The sequence below is a fragment of the Pyxicephalus adspersus genome, chromosome 1 (assembly GCF_032062135.1).
Source record: "Pyxicephalus adspersus chromosome 1, UCB_Pads_2.0, whole genome shotgun sequence".
Lineage (NCBI taxonomy): Eukaryota > Metazoa > Chordata > Amphibia > Anura > Pyxicephalidae > Pyxicephalus > Pyxicephalus adspersus.
In genome coordinates this window covers 167711114-167735968 of record NC_092858.1, presented here as the reverse complement: position 1 = coordinate 167735968, position 24855 = coordinate 167711114, and the positions used below count along the sequence as shown (strand labels likewise).

The 24855-nt window shown below is 40.1% G+C and overlaps 1 protein-coding gene across 1 annotated transcript in view; it reads left to right on the top strand.

The window, feature by feature from the left end:
- Positions 1 to 24855, top strand: part of BACE2 (beta-secretase 2) — a 47022-nt gene that overhangs the window by 11885 nt on the left and 10282 nt on the right. Inside the window, exons 2-7 of the mRNA XM_072420782.1 lie at positions 4245 to 4333; positions 9189 to 9405; positions 11470 to 11598; positions 15355 to 15519; positions 17240 to 17368; positions 24034 to 24273. Coding sequence (XP_072276883.1) covers positions 4245 to 4333; positions 9189 to 9405; positions 11470 to 11598; positions 15355 to 15519; positions 17240 to 17368; positions 24034 to 24273 — 969 coding nt within the window. The remainder of the gene's footprint in view (positions 1 to 4244; positions 4334 to 9188; positions 9406 to 11469; positions 11599 to 15354; positions 15520 to 17239; positions 17369 to 24033; positions 24274 to 24855) is intronic.

The window sequence follows — 24855 nt, the reverse complement described above, 5'->3', positions numbered from 1 at the left end:
ATCTATCTCTGTCCTAGCCCGTTTACTGGAATTCAATTCTTTCAACCATGGAAGCTCAGCACCACATGTGGCATTACCAAGACAGTCTCCATGAAATTCAAGATGGCAGCGTCCTGCAATAAACAAAAAGCTTTTGGATCCCCGCACTAGAGAGGTTTTTGTAGGCAAATAACATCAAATATGATAAATGCCAGCATAATCTCTTGAAGGGTTAATGCAGGAAAATTGTGCATGCATTGCACGGATACACTCCTTTTCTTCTTCTTTTTTCTTTGACCTACTTTCATTTTCTTGGCAATCTTTAATTATTTACATATTCGTATAACACAACTAAATTTATATGAAAAAAGTCATGAGCAGGCAAGTTCAATATTCCAGAAAGGACAGGCGAAGTCACGTCTGCAATAAATAAACTTTCCCGTTTGTTTTGTTTTTCTCCATGTTACCTGAGCAGGGCATGCACAGTTTTGCATATGATGCCGGGATGCCAGGAATGATCGGAATCCTGTGTGCATGCATGGGAATTGCATTGTTCTAGCTTGTCCTAACACAGGCTGGGGGACTTTTTGCTAGGCAGTGTTTATATTGTATATAATTTTTTTCTGCTTTTAAAGTTTGATATTTCCAAGGGAAACTTACCAGTGCAATGTTATGAACTGTGCTGCCTCTCTAGGACCCCCCCCCCAGTTCCTTCCAGCTGCTTATCATACAATGATCCTGTGTGGCCCTGTCTGCCCAGTCTATGGGTGACACCAAGTCGTGGTGGGGCCCATCAATGCGTCTTTTCTATACCGCAGAGAAGGCAGCCTTCTAACATTCCTCGTCCACACAAAGAAACTATGCATATTTCTCACTAACATGAGATCTGACCTTTCTGCGAGATTAATGGGCCCATAATATGATGAAGATGGTTTTCCATATATTGCTGTATTAACATATTTCCAAAACTGCTTGATCAGCACTATATTAATCTCTTTACTGTCAGAGCCAGTGGCTATTTAAACGTTGGCTCGCTGTCAACCTCCCCATTATTGCATTCTTCGTAAAACCATCTCGGACCATGCACATCTGTCTCCGGGGCTGGGTACCTGTAGTAAATTGACTTAATTAAATCAATGCGTTCCTTTTGCCTTTGTATGATATACTTGCCATGTAAATAATTAAACCCAAGATTTTATCTTCGCTCAGTAATAGAGGATGGGCATTTGTAAGACACGTAAGTTGCAAAACCCCTTATCCATAAAAAGTACAATCCAAGTTGCAATGCTTTGTGCACTAGTACCCACTGTGCTTGCCATGCCAGGCTTCATTCATTTAAAAAAGAAATCTATCTTACCAAGAAGTCTGTGGAGACCTTCAATACAGTGTTTCTGATTGGTCTTGGACCCCTTCCCATCCTATGATTTGACTATTTAAGGACCGCAGCAATCTCTGCACCTATTGACACATTCATTGCTGCCAGTGCTAATACTCCCTCTCCCATAATAAGAACTGATGTAGAGGAGATTACAGAAAGGCCACTTTATTTTTTTTATTTATTTTTTTTTGCTCACATCTGTGGGCAGTTACCCCTATAGGTAAAATGCTATGTCTCAGCTGTGGCCACCTTTAGGGAATGAGGACGAGCAGATGTGAGTGGTTCAGTGCCACCAGCTGCAAAATGTTCAAACATTGCTCCATTAAATGCAGGTTCAGATCTGCATTATGCTATAGCAATCCCATGTTTCTCTTGGTGGCTGGCATCTTGATCGCTGTATGGTCACTCGCACCACGGCACTTGTTCCTAAAGTTCCAGCATCTGCAGACTTGACAACTGGTGCTAGTAAACCACCCGCTGCCACCCCCATTCATGGATCTGCTGTGGATGGAAGCTACATGTAATTTCCACCCAAAGCCAGTGGTTCACTGGCATGGGCAAGCGGTAACTTCAACCCTATGGGCACTCTGGTCCAAGAACCAGAACAGTGGTTGGAAAAACTGAGACTGCCAAGGTGCCAACCTCCCTGGTGTCTTTCATTCAAATGCATTTTGCATTGCTGCTTTTTACATTACACATCCACACTTATCAATAGATTTATTTATTTGGATAGGAAACATGAAGTGGAATATTCTTGAATGGCCAAGTCTGATCTGAACCCAATTGAGCGTGCATTTCACTTGTTGAAGACTAAACTTCGGACAGAAAGGCACACAAACAAACAGCAACTGAAAGCCGCTGCAGTAAAGGCCTGGCAGAGCATTACAAAGGAGGAAACCCAGCATCTGGTGATGTCCATGAGTTCAAGACCACAGGCCGTCATTGCAAGCAAAGGGTTTTCAACCAAATATTAGAAATATAGAAATAAACATTTTATTTTTTTTTACTTTTGAGCCCCTGAAATGATGTGATTGTGTAAAAAACAAAAAGGCTTTAGTTCCTCACATTTTTATGCAATCTTTTTGTTCAACCCACTGAATTAAAGCTGAAAGTCTGCAGTTCAACTGTATCTGAGTATTCATTTAATATTAATTGTGGTAATGTATGGAGCCAAAATTAAAAAAAGTTGTCTCTGTCCAAAAATGTATGAGCCTAACTGTGTTTCTCCATATTTCCTGTTGTTAAAGAGAAACTGGCATTGAGCACAGCAATGGAAATGGGAAGGATTAGAATTTTTTAATTCTGATCTCCAGCCTTTCTCAAGCATTGCATGGAGAGGCACAGAGAGCCTGTAAATGTGTCCCTTGAACAAAAAGAAGTTATGTAACAATGAACAGCAAAGTAAAGGCTGCAGGAGGCAATAAAAATCCAATCCATGATGTAATTGTTTTCCTCCATGTATCCCCAAGAGAATAGAAACCATGCCGAGGAAGTTCTTTAAATCTCCTCCTAGCAGCATAATTTGCACCATTTAGCTATGGAGAGCAAAAACAGGACGCCCCCTATAGGCTCCAATTCATAACTTGGCACTTACACATAGCTGAAGATTTAACACCCCTCTCCCGATCATGTGACCATGCTGGGAGCCTCAGTGGCCAATCATTAATCAGTGTTATCATAATCCCCATATTGGAAAGTAGCAGGAATTTCTCATCCAACCGATAATAGACAATTCAGTTTGAGCCAGAATATATAATGAAGAAATCTTCCTGTCCTGCATCTGTATTGTCTGTGTTTGTTCTTGTTTAATCCTCAGGGCATGATTGGAACTGTTTTGTTTTTACTGTTGCTGTAGACGTGAAAGCTGAGACGTCTGAATTATACGTATCCTTTACTGGGAGGAATATAGAAGCTGAATGGCTGACGTCTCCTTGCCAACTCCCTGCCTGCCATGCCCATCCATTGGGGTAACCAGTGTATCATAAATGCAGAACTAGCCAGGAAGGAATAAATAGGATTCTGTTTCTAACTTCTCTTTCTATGTTATTACATGTGGGAAACAGACAATAGGGCATTTCTTCTGTAAATTACTTTTATAACACATTGGAGCTGAAAATACCACTTGTTTATATAATAATTATTTTCCTGATGTGTGGTTTTGTATATTTGTAAGCCTCAGGGCATTTCTACAATAAAAACATTTTTCCTTCCTGTTGGCAAGATTTTTTTCCCCATGTACAGTAAGGACTTGTTCCCAATAATGCATTGAGGAAATGGGTGTGCTAACCTAATGTACATCAAGGTAAATGATATGCATTGGGTTGCCATTTATTTCTAATGACACACCAAATGCAAGTGCACATGCTGTGTGTTGCCTTTTGCTGCACTTTAACAACCCAACATGATCTTTATTTCTGTGGAATATAGTAAATTGGGCTGCAATGGAAATTAACTGGGAACACATTGTGTGCATTTTGGAAAAGGAAGTGCACAACCTTTGGATTTGGGAAGCAAAACCTGAACTGTGCATGCTCCGCTTAATGTACAATCAGCATCTACCAGGTGCTGGAATGAATGAGCCAAAGGCGTTACATGATCCTGTAATTAGGACGTACCTGTCAAAATGTCCAACAATCCCAAACCCAAATGTTGCCACCGACGAGCTTGCAGGGACGGCATCACGATTAGTATTTGCTCATTGCTCCAGGTTTAGTTGATAAATAACTGCGTTACACAAATGTCTCCTGATGTCTTTTTTAGGGATTCCTTTTGATTTGACCATAATTCACTTTTGGGGTATGAACTGTCTATGTTTAGAGCCTGTGCTGTACATATACAATGTTACATGTGCTGGGACTCATTGGATACGTTGCTTCTTTTTTTTCAGTTAAATATCTTAGTGGACACGGGAAGCAGCAACTTTGCCGTCGCCGGAGCTCCGAATCCTGACATTTCCAAATATTTTGATTCCGAAGCGTGAGTGACCTAGTATTTATTGCTTTATCTCTTCAATGCATATTGTTGTGTTTGTGCTTTTGTTACATTGTAAAGTATACTTTTCCCGTACACTGAGCTAAGGTGCGCATGCAGCTAGGGTATGAGTGCATGTCAGTTCATGCTGTGCTTTAAGTTCCCATTAAATGAAACGAAGCTGACAAGCAGGTGTTGTGTATCAACATATAATACGCACCCAATGAGAAGATATCATTGAAAGAAACCATGCTGGGGTGCAGGAGTGCTCATCTTGGGGTGACAACGCTGCACCTGCATAGGCGGATATACAGGGAACGTTGTCACTTTGGTACAGGAACTTAGAGAAAGCTTTGGCTGGCAGGTTAGGGCACAAAAAATAAAATGAAACCTGGAATAGGCTGCCAACTACTTAGAGGGGAGGTTTGGCTACATATGTACTCTATATTATATGTTGGCACTATGAGGTTGTATAAAACTGGCAGCTGTGTTTTTTTTTTTGTTTTTTATATTTTGAAGAGCCAGCTTCGGGCAAATAAAACACCTGATCACTGCTATATGTTGGGACGTTGGTGTCACCGGGTTACCTGGGTCTTGTGGTAGCCTGGGTCACCCCCATTAACTTTCGGAATGGAAAATAAAGGTGGGACGAGAATCGCTGCGGTGCTGGGATAACATATTGAGTATAGACTACTCCATTTCAGCTGCATACAAAGCAGGCATCAAGGTTCTGAAAAGTTCCTATTGTCATCATATTGTCTCCATGAATGCTCATGCAAGCTTGCATTACCAGCCGTAGAGCACATATTGGGTATCCCTGCACAAACCAGTGAGAGGAAAAATTCTAGCACTTGTATTTATGCATAACCCTAAACAAATGATTTGAAAAGGTTTTTAAAGCATAACCTATGGACGATTTTGGGTATCCTACATTGTCATTATTTCATAGGTGCACACAAGTTTAGGTATAAATATTTGATATCTATTTACTCGAATTTATTCTTTCATGTTTACAGGTGTTCAGATTTTATTGTTGTGTTCATCTTAAGTGGCATAAACAATTGCAACTGACTTTTCTAATTCTGTGGGTCCTCTGCCTTCAGAAAATGTATCGTTTTAGTACAAAATGTGAATTTGGAGCATGTGAGTGCAAAAGGGTGGGAGGGGTTAAAGCTTTAGAAGCAAAAGGGTTAAAATTGATTACGAAGAATATAATAAAGGCACACAATAGTACAGGTCTGTAATAGTCCTTGTACAGCAGAGTTTAGACTATTGAAGAAAGAAGCTGCACCAGGAGCCAACAGGCTGTTGTTATGTTTTAAGGAATGTGCTGGAGGGAAGAGCTGTGATAGAATGATGTGTTTATGAATCTGCTGCTTCTCCTTTCACTGGACAGTTGGGAGAGGGACATGCCTTGTAAGTGATACTTAACCACAGCAGTGGGAAGTCCAGCTTTCTGCTCAGTCGTACATAGGACATGAAAGGCCTTTGGCAGGTAAACGCATTATTACAAAATTTGATAAAATAAATGAGAGAAGCTGAGTTTTTAGGCAGTGAGTAGTTATATTGTATGTTAAAGTGATTAATTATAACAACAATCGATGACAGAACATTGCAAGACACTTTGTTTTGGCTGGGTCATTGGCCTTGGGACATTTAAAGCTTATTTTTTTTTAACACCTCGAAGAATATATTTAGAAATAATCCAATGATTTAATAATTTATAATTCATAAAACTTGGTTAAAAACATCACAAAGATCCAAAAGTTTTGTATAATGAATAGGCTAATGATATATCGACGCGTTTCTCAGAACAAAGTCCGCTTCATCAGGAGTTCATTAGTCTTTTGAATACAGACATTTACATATTCATTATAACAACTCAGCATTATCTTTATGCAAATATTGTATTGACATGTAGAGCATTTACTGCTATCAATGTCTATTTTCTGGATAAATGAGTTGCAGGATCAATCAATGCAGCTATCCTATATCAGGTTGGTACAGGCTTCAGATTAAAATGAAAGAGGCTAATTAACTTTAACAGCTTACTTTGATTGCATTTTCACACCTTAGTGACAAGCCAAACAAGTGAGGATTTTTCAACCCTTCATTACCACACCTCTATCTGTGATTATCGGTGATAGAAATATACAATTGTCGAGTGGTCATCCCCATTAACGTTTCATGGGGTAGAGAACCAATCAACTATACAAGGTAAATCCCTAGTTATTAAACAAATAGTGGTCAGGTTATTGCCCCATGCCTCGACGCGTTTCGGCATACGGCTTCCGTAGGGGATTTTTTGAGAACGTAATGACTTCATGACCATACAGGTTACGTTTTGATATGGAAAGAAAGGGAGTTGGAATCCAAAGATTTCTAATATGGTGATTGGAATAAAGATTTGGTGCTGGAGAATTGGTCCAGTGAAAGCAAATAGATAAATTAATTGGCAGGTAAAATAGCTCTTACATATTCGTCATACGAGCAATAAGCTGTGCACAGGCTCTAGATTTCCATCACCCAAGATGAACAATCAGGGTAGTCTTGGATGAAAATGTAGTGCCAATGGTTTGGTGATCCGCTGTGCCGGATCCGTAAATGACCATCATGAGCGACCTCTGTTGTCTTCAGCGTTCTAGATACAGTGCATAGATGATTATGATTGATAATGGACAGTAATTGAGCGTCTGTACCTGGCTATAGGACATTGCAGGCGATATTCAGAGCAAGCAGAAGGAAAGTGAGATAACAGAATGGAGTTTCAGGTTACCGACTGTAAAGCTGAGAATGTGATAAGATCGGAGGATTTTGTCTAAAGCCCAGAGATCTGTTTGTTGTCAGATTGTTTATATTCTGCACACCTCACATCCTTGTGCAAGAAGACGCACGTAATAGGAACTGCAATGTTTACCAGGAAGGTAGTGACAGTGCCGGCTGATCCTGGTTGACGTGCTGAGAACTGGCCCAGCCGATGTTGTCATTGTGTGACCCTGGACAGCTGACCTCTTCATAAGCTAATGGCTTTTCTAGTGATTCTTTATTTTTCTTTCCTGACTTTAATAAACATTGTAAATAATCCTCTTCACTGCTAATGGATGCTTCTCAGTACTGGGCCATTTATTTTGCTTTTAGCCCCTATTCTCAATTTTACAATTAAACCCACAATTACACAAATCCTTAGGGCTTGTGCTGCAATGTAAAGCCTCGTACAGATGTCTGATGAATGTCAGAGGAATGTCGCAGGACATGATCTTCCAGTGACAGAACAAGCTCTGTACACTCAGCAACATTGTTTTGAATGGGGAGTGGATGAGCTAATGTCACCCCCTCTGTGCTCTCCTCCGTAGGTATGAACATTGGTCGTTCCTGATCGGTCATTCATCTTAATAATGTGGGCTTCAGGTATGTGAGTGTGCCTAGGCTCCACTTCACCTAGATCCTTAACATATATATAAGGGTAAAATATATAGTATATCTGCAATATGACATCTAAAGTACTGCATCCTTTGGCTCCTTGTCCCCCTAGATCTGGAGTAATCTTTGGTGATGCCAATGCTGTACTGCCCTTGTTTCCTTTGCTGGAGACTCTGACATAGGGAAACAAAGCCCTGCCTCTACCAAGATGGCAGCCTCCATACAGAGACCATGTGCAAAACAAAGCATTGGATTCAGTAAAATGGAAGCCATCGACAGGAGAGGAGTGCACATTACTTATCTTATTGTTCTCCCATTTTCACAGGTGTAAAAGTTACTTTGATTTTAAAAGGCTACTTCAGTTTTACCCATGGCCAGTGTACACTTTTCTGAAACGCTTGTTATAGGTCCCCTGTGGGCAGCACGGTGGCTCAGCAAATATCACTCTGGCCTTTGCAGCACTAGGTCCCAGGTTCGAATCTCGGCCAGGACACTATCTGCATGGAGTTTGCAGCTTCCCCCCGTGTCTGCGTGGGTTTCTTCCGGGTACTCCGGTTACCTCCCACATCCCAAAAACATTCAGTGAGGTTATTGGCTTCCCCCCAAAAATTTACCTTGGACTACATTGATGACATATGGCTATGTTACATTACATATGGACATTAGATTGTGAGCTCCTTTGAGGGACAGTTAGTGACACAACTATGGACTTTGTACAGCACTGCGTAATATGATGGCGCTATATAAGTACTGTGTAATAATAATAATAATAATACCCTGTTGGACAATTGGCAGAAAACATTGCAATCACATTGTGTGATTGTATGATCGCCAGCATAATCCATGGTGCTGAGTAATTGTGGGGAGTTCACGGACATGGGTGATATAGATACAGTATCATACAGTGTAATTGGTAGGAGATACAGAACTGAGAAAGGGAAGACAAAAGTGCAGCAATACCGTGATACATTTGAAGGGTGGCCCAGTCTGTAAGAACTTACGTCCAAAGCTGTCATGACTGACATTCCAGATTTAATGGATCCCTGATATCACCAAAAGGCTGCATAAAACATTCAGTGTTTGCAATGCTAAACTAAACTGTCGGAGACTGTAGGCATGTAGACTGTAGACTCCCAAGCAAATATTCTGACCTAGGACATATAACCCAACTTCTGATGAGGATGACTCCCACTCTCTACTACCCAACCAGGACACCACAGATTACGGCATGTAATGGCTGACCTGAACATGTGGTCAGCTATTACATGTATACCGTAATCTGTGGTGTCCTGGTTGGGTAGTAGAGAGTTGGAGTCATCCTCATCAGAAGTTAGGTTGTATGTCCTCGGTCAGAATATTTGCTTGGGAGTTTTAAGATTTTTTTTTTTGCTAATCCCATTGTATGCATGGTTGCAAGAATTACATTGTGTTCACTTTGCAGGTCCTCTACGTACCAATCGCTTGGGCTGGAGGTAACAGTCCGCTACACTCAGGGAAGCTGGACGGGGGTTCTCGGGAAAGATGTCATCAGCGTCCCAAAAGGAGTGAATGGGACGTTTTTGGTCAACATCGCTTCCATTTTGGAGTCTGAGAGTTTCTTCATGCCACAGATCAAATGGCAAGGGATTCTGGGAATGGCCTACAGCACCTTGGCCAAGGTGAGATTTTGGTTTGTATTTGGACCTGGAACTTGGTTTGTCGTCATTCTTATAAATGAGGGCATCAGGACATCACACATTCATTGTACTGCCATACAAAGCTTGTGTTAGGGAAACTCGGACAACTTGGTGTCAACCTCTGATCAGCCCTGTTGAGCAGCCATGGATAGAGCCAAGCCTTCAGTGTGATCCTGTGCTGGGTTTCTAAGTAATAGGTCAATTTACCTATGTTTGTTTGTTTTTTAAGTCAGGATAGCTCAGCACACCCAAAGTCAACACAACAGCTACATATGTGAAGTCATTTATCTGAAATGCTTATCTGCGTCCCTAGGAATACATCAGACGCCCTCTTTCCACCCACACAATAATCTCCTCGCTCCGTCATCCTTAGTACAAAGGAGTGTAAAGTCTAGTATGCATGGGGCTATTTTACCTTCTGTTCCTAATGCTGTAATAAGGTGTCAGGAAGGGTTAAAGAATGACACAAAGCACTCAGGCACTGCTTAATTAAAAAGTAGTAGTTTATTGGATGTGTACAATGGTTCAAAACAGCAACCATTCCAACAGCAAGACACGCGACTCATTTACCCCAGGGAGGGCCCATTTCTATATCATATAACTGGGAAGAGTCCGGCAGGAAGAAGCTGGCATTTCTTTACATATATCCAGGAAATATCAGCGTCAGCACTCAATTCTATGATATCTGGAGTTAAGAATTATACAATGATCTCAACCAATCAACTCGTTACATGACCATTGCTACCTCATTTTGACCAAACCTCCTTGGTACATTATAATATGAAAAAACTTGTATTGTCAGAATGAGAATATATTTTGTATATTACCAGCTGCTTTCTTTCTCATGACCCATCAGGGCATAACAGCCACAACTTTCTACTTATCAGGTCACAACCACCCCAACCTAGTGTGGGAAGGAGGACACAAGATGTTCGCAAGGGCGCAAACTACACAAATCCACCCGTATATCCACAACACATATATTCAGTATTCCATGTTTTTGTTTTTGACTTGCTAAAAAGATTACCTCTTGGGTGGCTCTCCAGAGAAAAAAACAGAAAACCTCACCATTCCTGCTACAAATGCCAATACAAAAAAGTGATTGGATTGCTTGGGGAAACAGAACTGGCACTTTTTTTTATTTTGGGGAAAAGCCCCCTTCTCTGTATGCCCATATGTATCCAAGGAGGCTCTGCGCTCCTATTATTTTTTTTACCACCATGGCAAAAATCAAAAAGGGGGGATCCCCCCAAAAAAAATAAATAAAAAAAGTAACTTTTGCTATATATAAGAGGGTTATCTTCCTTTTAATATAAAGTAAAAATTGTGTTGTAGGTTTGCTTTAACCTAACTGCATATTTTTGTTGGTGTGGAGAAAATCGGGTTGCTGATATCCTTACAGAGAGTCATATGCCAGCCACTGAGCCATCCTGGAAAACTCCATTTTTAACCATGATGTTCATTTGTCCCCCTTCCTACCAAAATCTATTTAGTGTGTTCCTAAAACATAGAACAAAATAAATGTAAATCCAATAATACTTAGATGTCTTGGCTTCTTGTTCTAACCTGACCTTGCTCGCCCACTGCACTGTACCTATGGAGAAGCCATGTAGTCATCCAAGAACAGGAGGTGTGTAAGGACTACGTATCTCCTCCTTTTCTCATCTTGAGATCATCCTTAATTCCTTTTTGTCATCCAAAAGGTCATGTTTAATCTCGCTAAAAATTAGGTTTCGCAGTTGTTAAACTAAAGAAAAAAAAAGCATTTTTATGTTTAAAGGTTTAAGAAATAAAAATAATTTTTTGATAAATTGAACCAGTGCAGATTTTGAAACTTTATTTATAGTGATACCAAAAATGACCCTTCTGGCACAAAGTTTGGCAGAGATTTACAATCCATAAAATGAAAACCTTTTGTTCTGCTTTTGCTTTATGCAACGCAACAAACAGATAAAATTGTAAACAATGGGTAAAATACAAAATGAGGGCAGTTTATAGCTAATAAATTATTGCTGTAATTATTGTATAAAATATTTTTTCTTGCAGCCATCAAGCTCTGTGGAAACGTTTTTCGATTCCCTGGTAAAGCAGGCGAATATCCCGAACATTTTCTCCATGCAGATGTGCGGGGCCGGCCTGCCCACGACTGGGGCTGGAGTCAATGGCGGCAGTCTTGTAAGTACATCCAAAATGAAAATTTAGGAAACTAGACTTTAGGCCAGTCATAAATGACCCCAAAAATCATCATCAAGTAACAGCCGCTCTGTGCATAGTAAGGACTTCAATCCTGGAGAAGAGGTAAAAACTTTTTGGTCTGGTGGTTTGGTGTCATTCTTAACTGGCCCTAAAGAAGAAGTAAACCCAAAACGAACCCAAAACAATAAATTCACACTTGCCTTCAAACTCGCAGATCAGTCTTGCACTGTGCAGGCGGGAGATCAGGTGACGTGGACTGGGAAAAAACTTGCCGATCTCACTGCGCATGCATGAGATCGGCAATTTTTTTCCCTATTGATGAAAGGGCTCATTCTGCGCATGCCCGAGGAGCACCCAAGAGCCACCCGGAATGCGTGACGTAGGTATCCCGGAAGGCTCTGCACTCCCATTCATTCTGGATTGCCTAGGCAAATGAGAATTAAGGGGGGCAGTACTGCACTTAAAAAAAAAAAAAACACTAACAAACAAAATTTTTATGTTAAATAAAAGGGTTGTCTATCTTTTCATGTAAAGTGAAAATTCTGAGTTTCAGTACGCTTTAGGTCCACAGAAAAGATGAGTATAACATACAGCCAACCTTACAGAGGAGGGGAGCACAATGCTTTAGTTGGGCTTTCTTAATTGGATTAAGCAAAGAAAGCTCACTCCCCTATATCCAGGTTCGTAGGTTTCAAACCCTGACAGCTCTTGGATGTCTTTTTAAGAATTCCTCCACTGTGCTATCACATCATCTGCTTTTTAGCCCCCTTGTTGTACCAATAAAATTAATGTATAAATAAAGTTAAATATAAAAAAAAAAAAACCCTTTGGCCACTTTCCATTTCCATAAGAACACAAATGTGCATGCATGGCGATTGCACCATAGTGCTATCATGCACTAATACCACTAAATTGTTGACCAGTAACTTCTTTTAAATGGCTGCCTATGGACAATTTTGATTGCTTTAGATTTTCCCATTTTTACCAGGGCAAATTGTTTCCAGAAATATAGATTTGATCAATACCATAAGTATCTGATGCATCAATATTGCATTCATTGTTTTCAGAAAATCCAATGTGCATTTTAATACATGAGCAAAATAAAATGGAAAGTGATGGCTTTATTGTTGAAAGGTTAAGCAGTATGTTCAGATATTACCCAATACACCACCCATACCTCCTCCAGGCCATTTAGATGATGTTCAGCATTATTTTGTCTTTTATCTGGTTCCTTGGGCATGAAAGAGCTTTTATTATTCCATGAGATGTCGCCATGTAAAGAAATCATTTCTATGGCTCCAATCACTATCCTATGATAAGATTAAATCCTTTTAGTTTTGGGATTTGTGATGGAATGCAATGTGAATATCTCCTGTTCTAGGAATCGTCCACAAATGTCAAATACAGTAACCACAGTATGAAACATCAAATTAATGACAAGAATGACCTTTAGGTAAATGTTACAAGGTTGGTAAAATAACTCTAAATGTCTATTTACAAACCATGTGCTATTGAGCCCCTTGGAAATGTTTTCATGGATAGGATTAACCCTTTACTATTTTTACATGTCTGTAGACAGAATAAAACTGGAGGTTGCCCATTGATCAGAACTGCAGGTCAAGGCAAAGTGAAGGAACAAATGTTTTACTTTTTTAAATGTATACCTCCCAAATACTGATCAATTGTCTCCGCTTGAACATGTGCTTACACTGTTGTCTGAGATTGTTAAAGGTATGGTTGTACTCAGTGTTAAAAATGAATGTTATGCCCAGGCTACTGTATATACTACTGGCCCTCTCGATAGGGGTTCCAAATTTTATACTGCAAAAGTTTCGCTCAGAATTCATAAAGTTCATTTGGCATTCTGGTACCCCAAGAATCAAAATGTCAATACTGAGACTCCCTAAAGCTAGAGGTGGGCTGGCGTTCCCAGATCCCATACTTTATCACCAAGCTGTACACTTGTCCACACTACTGGATTGGGGCGCAAATGCTAAATCCAAACTATGGGTAGAGTTGGAAGATGCATGTTCTGAAACCCCAATTGACTCACTGGTGTGGGCCCCCCGGTGTCTGTTAAGGCCGCTATGTCCAGACATGCTCCGATTGGCGAGACACTAAGAAAAGTTTCCACATTTTTTACCACCCAGAGAGTAGTTACATCCCTCGCCTCTCTCACCGATCTTGGGCAACCCGGAGTTTCCTCCTGGACTTTTCCAACCTCATATTTCGTTCCTGGCGTAGACTTGGAGTTTACAGAGTTTGGAGTTTACTTCCTCCACAGCGGGGATTGGGCCCACTTACCGACCTTGCAATCCGATAATGAGCTGCCATCATTGTCCCCCTGGAGGCATATAAAACTCTCATGTGTTGTGCTCCCTTCCAAGGGCTTGTTTATTCGCCCAATCCTTATTGCCTATTGAGTCTTTGGGTATTTCCAAACGCTCCCACACACTTTCATATGCATACCAGACGTTGCTAACCATAGATGCCCCTAAATCCCCTGCATTTGTGCCTAAGTGGGAGGCTAAACTAAACACGCACTTCTCAGAGGAACAAAGACATGATGTTGCACTTTTGTCATAAGACATCTATATGAAATAGATATCCGGAGACTTAACAAGCTGGCTACCCGCTGGTACAAGACACCTGATCGGCTTGCCACGCTCTTTCCACTGACGGCATTTGCAGATGTGGTATAGCTCAGGGGCACGTTACGTTGCTGCATATTTTTTGGGAGTGCCCCAAATTGCAGTTTTTTGGAACTCAGAGGCTGAAATTATCCTTAAACTTGTTGATGTTGATATCAAAGCCAAACCAGCCCTGGCGCTTCTTCATGTCTCTGACATCTCGAGCACGAATTCCCTTTTGAGACATCTATTGAACGCTGCTGAAGCGTGTATACCTCCCCTCCCCCGACTGTAAGTCACTGGTTGAGAAGGATTATACGGAAGATATGATATCCACGGATTCTAAGAGAGGGGACAAACTTGCCCAGACTTGGTACCACTGGATATATTTCTCTACATAAGTGGAATATAATGGGCTGTTGTAGCCCCCTTCACTACATGCCTCTGCTAACTAAACAGTATACTTTTGTACTTTTGGTGGGTATTGTATTGAATGTGAGTAGATTTACGTAACTGATCGGATTTGCTCCCCTCCTTTTTCTCTCCCTCCTTTCTATATTCCCTTTCTTTGTTTTACAAAAAACAGAAAAATGAAAATACTCAAGTTCCATTTGGTTATACACAATCCTGTTTATGGTTTTATTATTGTACTTTACATGTATTAGCACGGAGATCCTTGCAATGCAGGTCCTCAGGTATAGCTTCCTTTCCAGCAAGGAGAACATTGAGCAGTACAGTGCTCACACCACCAAACCTGGGAAAATCAGTATCTAAAGTCTTAGATTTTCTCGGTGTGCAGAAAACAGCTACAGTATTCTCCCCAGCCCCTATTTACCCTCCTGTTTTTAGATGCTTACTGAACAGTTGAGTTACAATACAGGGGTTGTCATCTGCTTACAGCTTCTGTAGGCTTAAAAAAATCCTGGGTAGAATACTAACCCATGAGGACCAGGGCAAAGCATTGTCTAGGCATCAGCCATATACTGCTATTATTCAGAAACATTTAGGACAAGGCATTTTTCTGATTTGACATTTCAAGGTGCTCCTGAAATCTTCTTTTTGAATTTAGATCCACTTTATTAGGCTTTTTTTTTTTCTATTTCAGGTTATGGGTGGGATAGAACCAGTGCTGTACACGGGGGATATCTGGTACACCCCCATCACAGAGGAATGGTATTATCAAGTGGAAGTTCTTAAGTTTGAAGTTGGTGGGATGAACCTGAACCTGGACTGCAGAGAGGTACGTGATCTAATAAAGATGTGTCCAATATTTTAGATTTATTTTATTATGTATTGGTATCCTTTTTCCTTGTTGTCCATAAGTGTAGGGTTTGACTTGGAAGATGCCAGCTTTGGGGGACTCTTGCGTCTCTGTTGTATTTTTTTAGACTTCTAAAAATTCTGTCTTTGCTCCTGCTTGAAAAGTTTACAGAACCCTTTTCCATATTGTATAAAGCGCAATGAAGGGCCATGCAAAAGCTAAATCTTTATTACCTTTTTATCATATTCATGGCTGACAATTTTTTGCCTTAGGCATGGGAATTTGTTTTATGAGGCTATGTAATTTACAGAATATTCTGCCTGTATTTCCTGTAGTGCTTTGCCAACAATGTCAACAATGTCTATTCTTACAAACTTTAAAATGTTAGATCAGGTTTTTCTGGATGAGTAAGTCCATAAAGGTTTCTAGGGCAGGACCAGGTGAACATACAAGAGAACGACTTTGTGTCCAGGCTGGATTAGTGTTAGGATTGAAAAAAAAAAAAATTAAAAAAGTAACTTTCGCTATATATAAGAGGGTCATCTACCCTTTAGTATAAAGTAAAAATTGTGTTGTAGGTTTGCTTTAACCTAACTGCATATTTTTGTTGGTGTGGAGAAAATTGGGTTGCTGATATCCTTACAGAGAGTCATATGCCAGCCACTGAGCCATCCTGGAAAACTCCATTTTTAACCATGATTTTCATTTGTCCCCCTTCCTACCAAAATCTATTTAGTGTTCCTAAAACATAGAACAAAATAAATGTAAATCGAATAATACTTAGATGTCGTGGCTTCAGTGGTTCTTGTTCCAGGAGGTGTGTAAGGACTACATATCTCCTCCTTTTCTCACCTTCATTACATAAAGGAAGGTGCTCTGTATTAAGTCCACATGAAAAACGCAGGTAGGGCTGATACCCTTGTTTCATTACCTGGGATGTCAGGATCTAATAGGAGCCTAATAAATTTTTTAGGCAGGAGGAACAGGTGTGTGTGTTTTTTTTTTTTTTATATCAAGTTAGATCTGTTCAATGTTTTTAGGCGTATAGAAATCCAAAAGCATATTACATTCTACCAGTACTTAGGTGTGTTTTTTTTATTTCTTTACTAATATTGGTATAACCTTAAATAACACAGTTACTGTCTCACTTCCTTTCTCCTCTATCGGGGAGCCATGGTTGTTACCCAGGTTAAGCTTTGAACATGTCTGCCATTGTTACCTTCCCACAATAGTGGGCGAGGGGGAAATTTTGCAGAAAATCAATTTTTGCTTCAATCTCTCAGGACAAGAAAAAGATGAAGCATTTCTGACTTCAGCAGGTATTTTCTGTACTTGTTGAAAATGTGAGATCATCCATAAATCCTTTTTGTCATCCAAAAGGTCATGTTTAATCTTGCTAAAACTTAAGTTTCAAAGTCCGCAGTTGTTAAAGTAAAGAAAAAAAAGGATTTTTATCTTTATAAGTTTATGAAATAAAAATAATTTTTTGATAAATTGAACCAGTGCAGATTTTGAAACTTTATTTATAGTGATACCAAAAATGACCCTTCTGGCACAAAGTATGGCAGATATTTACAATCCATAAAATGAAAACCTTTTGTTTTGCTTTTGCTTTATGCAACGCAACAAAAAGATAAAATTGTAAACAATGGGTAAAATAAAAAATGAGGGCAGTTTATAGCCAATAAATTATTGCTGTAATTATTGTATAAGATTTTTTTTCTTGCAGCCATCAAGCTCTGTGGAAACGTTCTTCGATTCCCTGGTAGAGCAGGCGAATATCCCGAACATTTTCTCCATGCAGATGTGCGGGGCTGGCCTGCCCACGACTGGGGCTGGAGTCAATGGCGGCAGTCTTGTAAGTACATCCAAAATTAAAATTTAGAAACTTCCAACCAGACTTTAGGCCAGTAATATTTTACCCCAAAAATCATCATCAAGTAACAGCCGCTCTGTGCATAGTAAGGACTTCAATCCTGGGGAAGTGGTAAAATAGTTTTTGGTGTCATTCATAACTGGCCTTCAAGAGGAAGTAAACCCAAAACCAACCCAAAACAATAATTTCACACTTACCTTCAATCCCGCAGATCAGTCTGTTTGTCCGAAGGTTTCTTCCATCTGCTTATTCCGGGTTCTTTTTCCTACATCACCCGATCTTGCACTGTGCAGGCGGGAGATCAGGTGACGTGGATTGGGAAAAAACTTGCCGATCTCACTGCTGCTTGCATATGGAAATTATTTTCCTTATTCAGGAGAGGGCTCCTTCTGTGCATGCCCGAGGAGCACCCAAGAGCCTCCCGGGATGTGTGAGGTAGGTATCCCGGAGGGCTCTGCACTCCTATTCATTCTTGATCCCCTAGGCATACGAGGATTAAGGGGGGCAGCGCCGCAACCTTACAGAGGGGAGCAAAATGCTTTTAGTTGGGCTTTCTTAAATTTGCCTTTTGGATCAAGCAAAGAAAGCTCACTCCCCCTATATCCAGGTTCATAGGTTTCAAACCTTGACAGCTGTTGGATGTTTTTTTAAGCAATTCCCACATTGTGCTATCACATCATCTGCTTTTTAGCCTTTTGTAGTACCAATAAAGTTAAAGTATAAATTAAGTTTGATAAAAGAGTGCAAAAACCCTTTGGCCACTTTCCATTTCCATAGGAACACAAATGTGCATGCATGGCGATTGCACCATAGGGCTATCATGCACTGATACCACTAAATTGATGACCAGTAACTTCTTTTAAATGGCTGCCTATGGACAATTTTGATTGCTTTAGATTTTCCCGTTTTTACCAGCGCAAATTGTTTCCAGAAATATAGATTTGGTCAATACCAGAAGTATTTTATGCATCAATATTGCATTCATTGTTTTCAGAAAGTCCAATGTGCATTTTATTACATGAGCCAACTAAAATGGAAAGTGATGGCTTTATTTTTGGAAAGGTTAAGCAGTATGTTCAGACATTAACCAATGCACCACCCATACCTCCTTCAGGCCATTTAGATGATGTTCAGCATTATTTTGTTTTTTATCTGGTTCCTTGGGCAAGAAAGAGCTTTTATTCTTCCATGAGATGTCGCCATGTAAAGAATTCATTTCTATGGCTCCAATCACTATCCTATGATAAGATAAAATCCTTTTAGTTTTGGGATTTGTGATGGAATGCAATGTGAATATCTCCTGTTCTAGGAATCTTCCACAAATGTCAAATACAGTAACCACAGTATGAAACATCAAATTAATGGCAAGAATGACCTTTGGGTAAATGTTACAAGGTTGGTAAAATAACTCTAAATGTCTATTTACAAACCATGTGCTATTGAGCCCCTTGGAAATGTTTTCATGGATAGGATTAACCCTTTACTATTTTTACATGTCTGTAGACAGAATAAAACTGGAGGTTGCCCATTGATCAGAACTGCAGGTCAAGGCAAAGTGAAGGAACAAATGTTTTACTTTTTTAAATGTATACCTCCCAAATACTGATCAATTGTCTCCGCTTGAACATGTGCTTACACTGTTGTCTGAGATTGTTAAAGGTACGGTTGTACTCGGTGGGTGTAATGTGTTAAAAATGAATGTTATGCCCAGGCTACTGTATATACTACAGGCCCTCTCGATACGGGTTCCAAATTTTATACTGCAAAAGTTTCGCTCAGATTTCATGAAGTTCATTTGGCATTCCGGTACCCCAAGAATCAAAATGTCAATACTGAGACTCCCTAAAGCTAGAGGTGGGCTGGCGTTCCCAGATCCCATACTTTATCACCAAGCTGTACACTTGTCCAGACTACTGGATTGGGGCGCAAACGCTAAATCCAAACGATGGGTAGAATTGGAAGATGCATGTTCCGAAACCCCTATTGACTCACTGGTGTGGGCACCGGTGTCTGTTAAGGCTGCTTTTTTACCACCCAGAGAGTAGTTACATATCCCTCGCCTCTCTCACCGATCTTGGGCAACCTGGAGTTTCCTCCTGGACTCTCCGACCTGATATTTAGTTCCTGGCGTAGACGTGGAGTTTACAGAGCTATGCACTTCTTCCACAGCAGGGAATGGGCCCACTTACCGACATATATGAAATAGATATCAGAAGACTTACTACAATCTGGCTACCTGCTGGTACAAGACACCTGATCGGCTTGCCAAGCTCTTTCCACATACTGACGGCATTTGCTGGAGATGTGGTATAACTCGGGGCACGCTGCTGCAAATTTTTTTGGGAGTGCCCCAAATTGCAGTCTTTTTGGTACTCAGAGGCTGAAATTATCCCTAAACTTACGGATGTTGATATCAAAGCAAAACCAGCCCTGGCTCTTCTTCATGTCTGACTTCTCGCGCAAGAATTCCCTTTTGAGACATCTATTGAACGCTGCTAAAGCGTGTGAACCTCTCAACCCCCGACTGTAAGTCACTGGTTGAGAAGGATAACTGATATCTATCATACGGAAGATATGATATGCGCAGGTTCCAAGAGAGCGGACTAACTTGCCCTGATTGTACCACTTGATACATTTCTCTACATCAGTGGAATATAATGGGCTGTTGTAGCCCCCTTCACTATATGCCTCTGCTAACTAAGCAGTATACTTTTGTACTTTTTGTGGGTATTGTATTGAATGTGAGTAGATTTATGTAACTGGTCGGATTTGCCCCCCTCCTTTCTCTCCCTCCTTCCTATATTCCCTTCCTTTGTTTTATAAAAAAAACAGAAAAATGAAAATACTCAAGTTCCATTTGGTTATACACAATCCTGTTTATGGTTTTATTATTGCACTTTACATGTATTTTTGGTTGTATAACTTCAAACCATACTGTACGATTGTATGAACCTTGATGTTTTTTCACAATAAAAATTATTTGATTAAAGAAAAGAAGGCAGACAGAGGGCAAAGGAATAGTCTTCATTATTCCCTGTGGTCACCTTGCTTCTGATCCCCGTTACTGATTATCATGCCTTGTTTTACACTGAGATTATATGTGGCTGTCATAATAGAGGAGTGAGGGTTTGCTTCCCTCTTGGTGACTGGTGAGGTTTTTTATTTTAGTCATCAAAAGAGATGGAAGAAACACAGATTTACAGAATGATTGAAAAAGCACGGAGATCCTTGCAATGCAGGTCCTCAGGTATAGCTTCCTTTCCAGCAAGGAGAACATTGAGCAGTACAGTGCTCACACCACCAAACCTGGGAAAATCAGTATCTAAAGTCTTAGATTTTCTCGGGGTGCAGAAAACAGCTACAGTAGAGTTTGTGCTTGTCATTAAAGAGTTACAGGAGGCTGCAGCAGAGCTCGGTCCTTAAGATTACCCAGAACCTCAGCTGTGTTTAGCAAAAGATTTCTTCTGCAAGTCGTGCAAAACCACTCCCCTCCCCCCATCAAGCATCCGTCCTGCACACGAGCATGCAGGGAAGGCCCGTTTATATCTAGGAGTCGTCGGTATGTTGGATGTCCTTAACCCTGGGACTACCTCTAAAATGAAATGAATGCAGCTTTGTAATGTTTAAAGCATCAACAAATAAATGCAAGCAGTGTATCAGTCATTTGCAATCCCTGTTCTGCTGGGTTGGAGTGTATAAAGAAGGGGCACAAGAAGCCATTTAGTTTATTTGCTGATGTGCTTAATAATAAAAAAGGTCTCTAGTGATATATTGCAGCAAAAGTGAGTTTTAAGTTGTCTTTTAATAGGCTATTCATTTCCAGTTTCATAAAATGGTTTTGGGTCGCTAAAAAAAGAAGTTGCCCTATCCACCACCAACTTACCTTTCTCAGGAGAAACATGCAGGAGCCAAAAATGATGAAAAGCTTTCTTAACGGCCAATCATGAAAAGGTAGAGGATGACATCACTGTATCTGGGCCGATTTTCTGTACACAAGCTGTGCAGATTTTTAAATCAGTTAACACACTGCAGCTTGGCAAAACTCTACAAATATAAATTACAGTGCTTTTGTTTTATGAATTTATATTGCATTCAATGTGCTTCTGATGCCTTAACCAAGCAAACCACAGAAAAAAATGGAAGTATGAGAAAAAAATTGAAGGGGAACAAATATAACACTTTGTGTAAAAACAAATGATACATTGTATTCAGCTGCTGGATGGGTGCAACTAGTTACAAAGTATTTTTTTTTTTAATGTAACATGCATAAATGCTGCAACAGCAATCAGTCCTTCAATAACTATAGTCTGCAGCTCTGGGGCACAGATTAGAAGCTCAGCTATTAAACTGAGAATTAAAGAATGTATCTTAAATGGTTAATTTTAAACCCCTTGGGGCAGCCTGTCTCAAACTTTTTACACTTAAGGAACCCTAAAATTATGTTGAGGTTTCAGGTGAAGGCCTCATAATACCATGTTGAGGCTCAGAATGGGTAAAAACACACAAAAGTGGCCAATAAAAAGAATGCTCCCTTATATTTGTGGCTGGAATACCTATCCATGTCATGCAGCTGACCCTCCGGGATGGCTTTGCCCCCACAAATATGCAGACATCATCAAAGATGACTTTGAGGAACTCCAAGCAACCTCAGTGACATTATGTAAGAAGTGATTGCATGAAAAATAAAAATTTAGGCTGGTAATCATATTAGCCATATTGTAGATTTTGGCATTTTATTTTTTAGAACTCAAAAAATAAAACTTAGTATTATTATTCTTCTAAATGAAAAAAAAAGATAGAATCTAGCTCTAAGTTATGAAAATGCAAATAATTTCTGTAGAATTTTCCAGTACCTGCTGTATCCGATGTGTCTGATAGAAAATGTACTGAACATTTAAGCAAACAAAACATGAAAGCGCCAAACGCAGCCACTGATCCGGACACGTCACTGTCAGTGGAAAACATGCAATTATTATTATTATTTTTCTCAACATATGCAAGAAGGGAAATAAAGGACATAATGGGGCTGATATACTAAAAGAGTGGAGGTGTTCACTGTGCAAAGTGAGAGTTAACAAATAGGGTGAATCAGTAGTGACCAAAGAAAACAATGGGCCCCTGTGCAAAATTGACTTGGGGCCTCTGTTGGGTGATAAGGGTCCCTTGTGCGGTAGCACAATTTATCATGGGCCCCTTCAAATCAAAGGTTTTGCAGCCTAAGACACTAAATCAGAAAAAAAGAGCAGATGAATTCATTCTAGTGTACAGGTAGTCCCCAGGTTAAGGACATCCAACATACGGACGACTCCTAGATACGAATTGGCTTTCCTGTTCCCTCCTATGCAGGACAGAAGCTTGGAGGGGGGCGGTTTGCATGACTTGCAGAAGAAATATTTTGCTAAACAGCTGAGACTGAGCTCTTCTGCAAGTTCTTGTAACTCTTTAATGACCAAGACAAACTTTGCAGTAGTTGCTTTATGCATATCAAAGCAGAGCTTGCTCCAGAAGTTAATGTCTAGGCTCCATTTTTTTTTGCTATATTTTTTGCTTTGTTTGTGATTAGCTCACAGTGAGGATTTTATACAGTAACTGACACCACACTGCCTAATAATATGTTAAGACAAACATCTGTCCTAATTGCATTTATTAAAATAACATACCTGTTCCGACTTACATACAAATTCAACTTAAGAACAAACCTACTGTCCCTATATGCATGTATGTAACCTGGGGACTATCTGTACTAGAGATTTGCTCCAGGATACAAACTCACAGTTGAATTATTCAAACAAATTGTTACACTGGTTAAAGAAGGTGGAGTAGTCTGTGTTTATACAAAACTATTATAAAAAACATTTTAGCTGGAGAAAGCAAAGGGGTTAATTGAATTATTTTAGGTTTGGGAAACTTTTTGCTTTCTGCCCTCATGCTAGGTAAATTTCCATTCCCGTCCTAAAGACACAATGTGAAATTAGTAAATCCCACCAAAACAGGCAGAACTTTTATTGCAGACAGTTCTAGGACAGGTGTCAATAACCAAGGATTTTTTAATAGGATAATTTAAAAAAGTATGCTTTGTATTGATTAAAGCACCAATAAATGTATAAAGCAGTGAATCTCACCTGGTATCAGTCATTTGTAATCTCTTTACTGCTGGGTTGGGGTGTATAAAGAGGAAGAAGGGGCACAAAAAGCCAATCCGTTCTTCTTTCTACACTCCAACCCAGCAGTACAGAGATTACAAGTGACTGATACCAGGTCCGATTTACTGCTTCATACATTTACCAATGCTCCAATCCAAGGGGTCAAACTCTGGCGCGCAACGTCCTTTTTTTGTGGCCCCCAAAGGAATCCTAAATATGAATTGCAGCTGGCCCGCTGCTACTACAATTCATGGCATCACTTGCGTCTATAGACCAGCAGCCTCTCTGCCTATGCGTGGCCCCGCATTGGACTGTTTATAGACGCAGGGAATTGTAGTAGCGGTGCTATTTCAGTTTCAAGTTTGGCCCACGACTGTCTAAGTTTTTAATTTTAGCCCACTGTGTATTTGAGTTTGACATCCCCGTTCCAATCATTGCTAAGCTGCCTTCATTTCATTTTAATATCAGTCTGGAGTTCAGCTTGAACCATAACCATTCTTTCAATTCAATGCAGAGTTCTTTTGTCTAGATTTCCTATCATTCACTAAGTGTTGTTTTTCCAGACTTAACTCAAATCTCTCTGTCCTGCAGATTCAGAACTTCAACACTGAATTCTGGACGGGATTGCAGCTGGCATGTTGGGAGAAAACTGAGGAGCCATGGTTGTACTTCCCGGATCTCTCCATCTACTTACGTGACAGCGACAACGCAAGCCGCTCATTCCGCCTTACCATGAAACCTCAGGTTGTCTTTTCATTCTTTGTGTTTGTAATAGTGTTGGCAATCTGACATCCTTCTAAGCAAAAGGTGACCATAGAAGGTCCAGTTTGTGGAAATGGGGCATGGATGTGGGCCTGGGGTGGCAGATGGCCCTTATTTCAATTTTTTTCCTAATGTTGAATCTGGTGAAAGGGAGCAAGGAGTGATTTATTATTAACTCAAAATGTGTTGTCTATCAAAACTACTCCTAATATAGGTTTCAAATCTGACACTGTACCCAAAGACAAACTGACAGGTTCTCTTAATGAGACTCTCCTATTTGCTTACATTGGTCTTCATTTGACTGCTAAAGCAGCTGGAAATATCCAGAACCAATGGGTAAGGAGAAGCATCTAATCTTCTCTTCCATGATGATATGCTTGGTTTGCTGAATGCCCAATCTCCAGATCTGTAATTTAATAACTGGTGGAAGGTCATTAGCTTTGTGTAAGCTCCAACATAGAGCTCACATGTGATCTATACCTTGCTGCTCCAGCTGATGAACAGGGCATCAAGGACGTGCAGGGAAAGTATGAGAAGTGCAGAAAATTGGCTGTCATGGGGAAC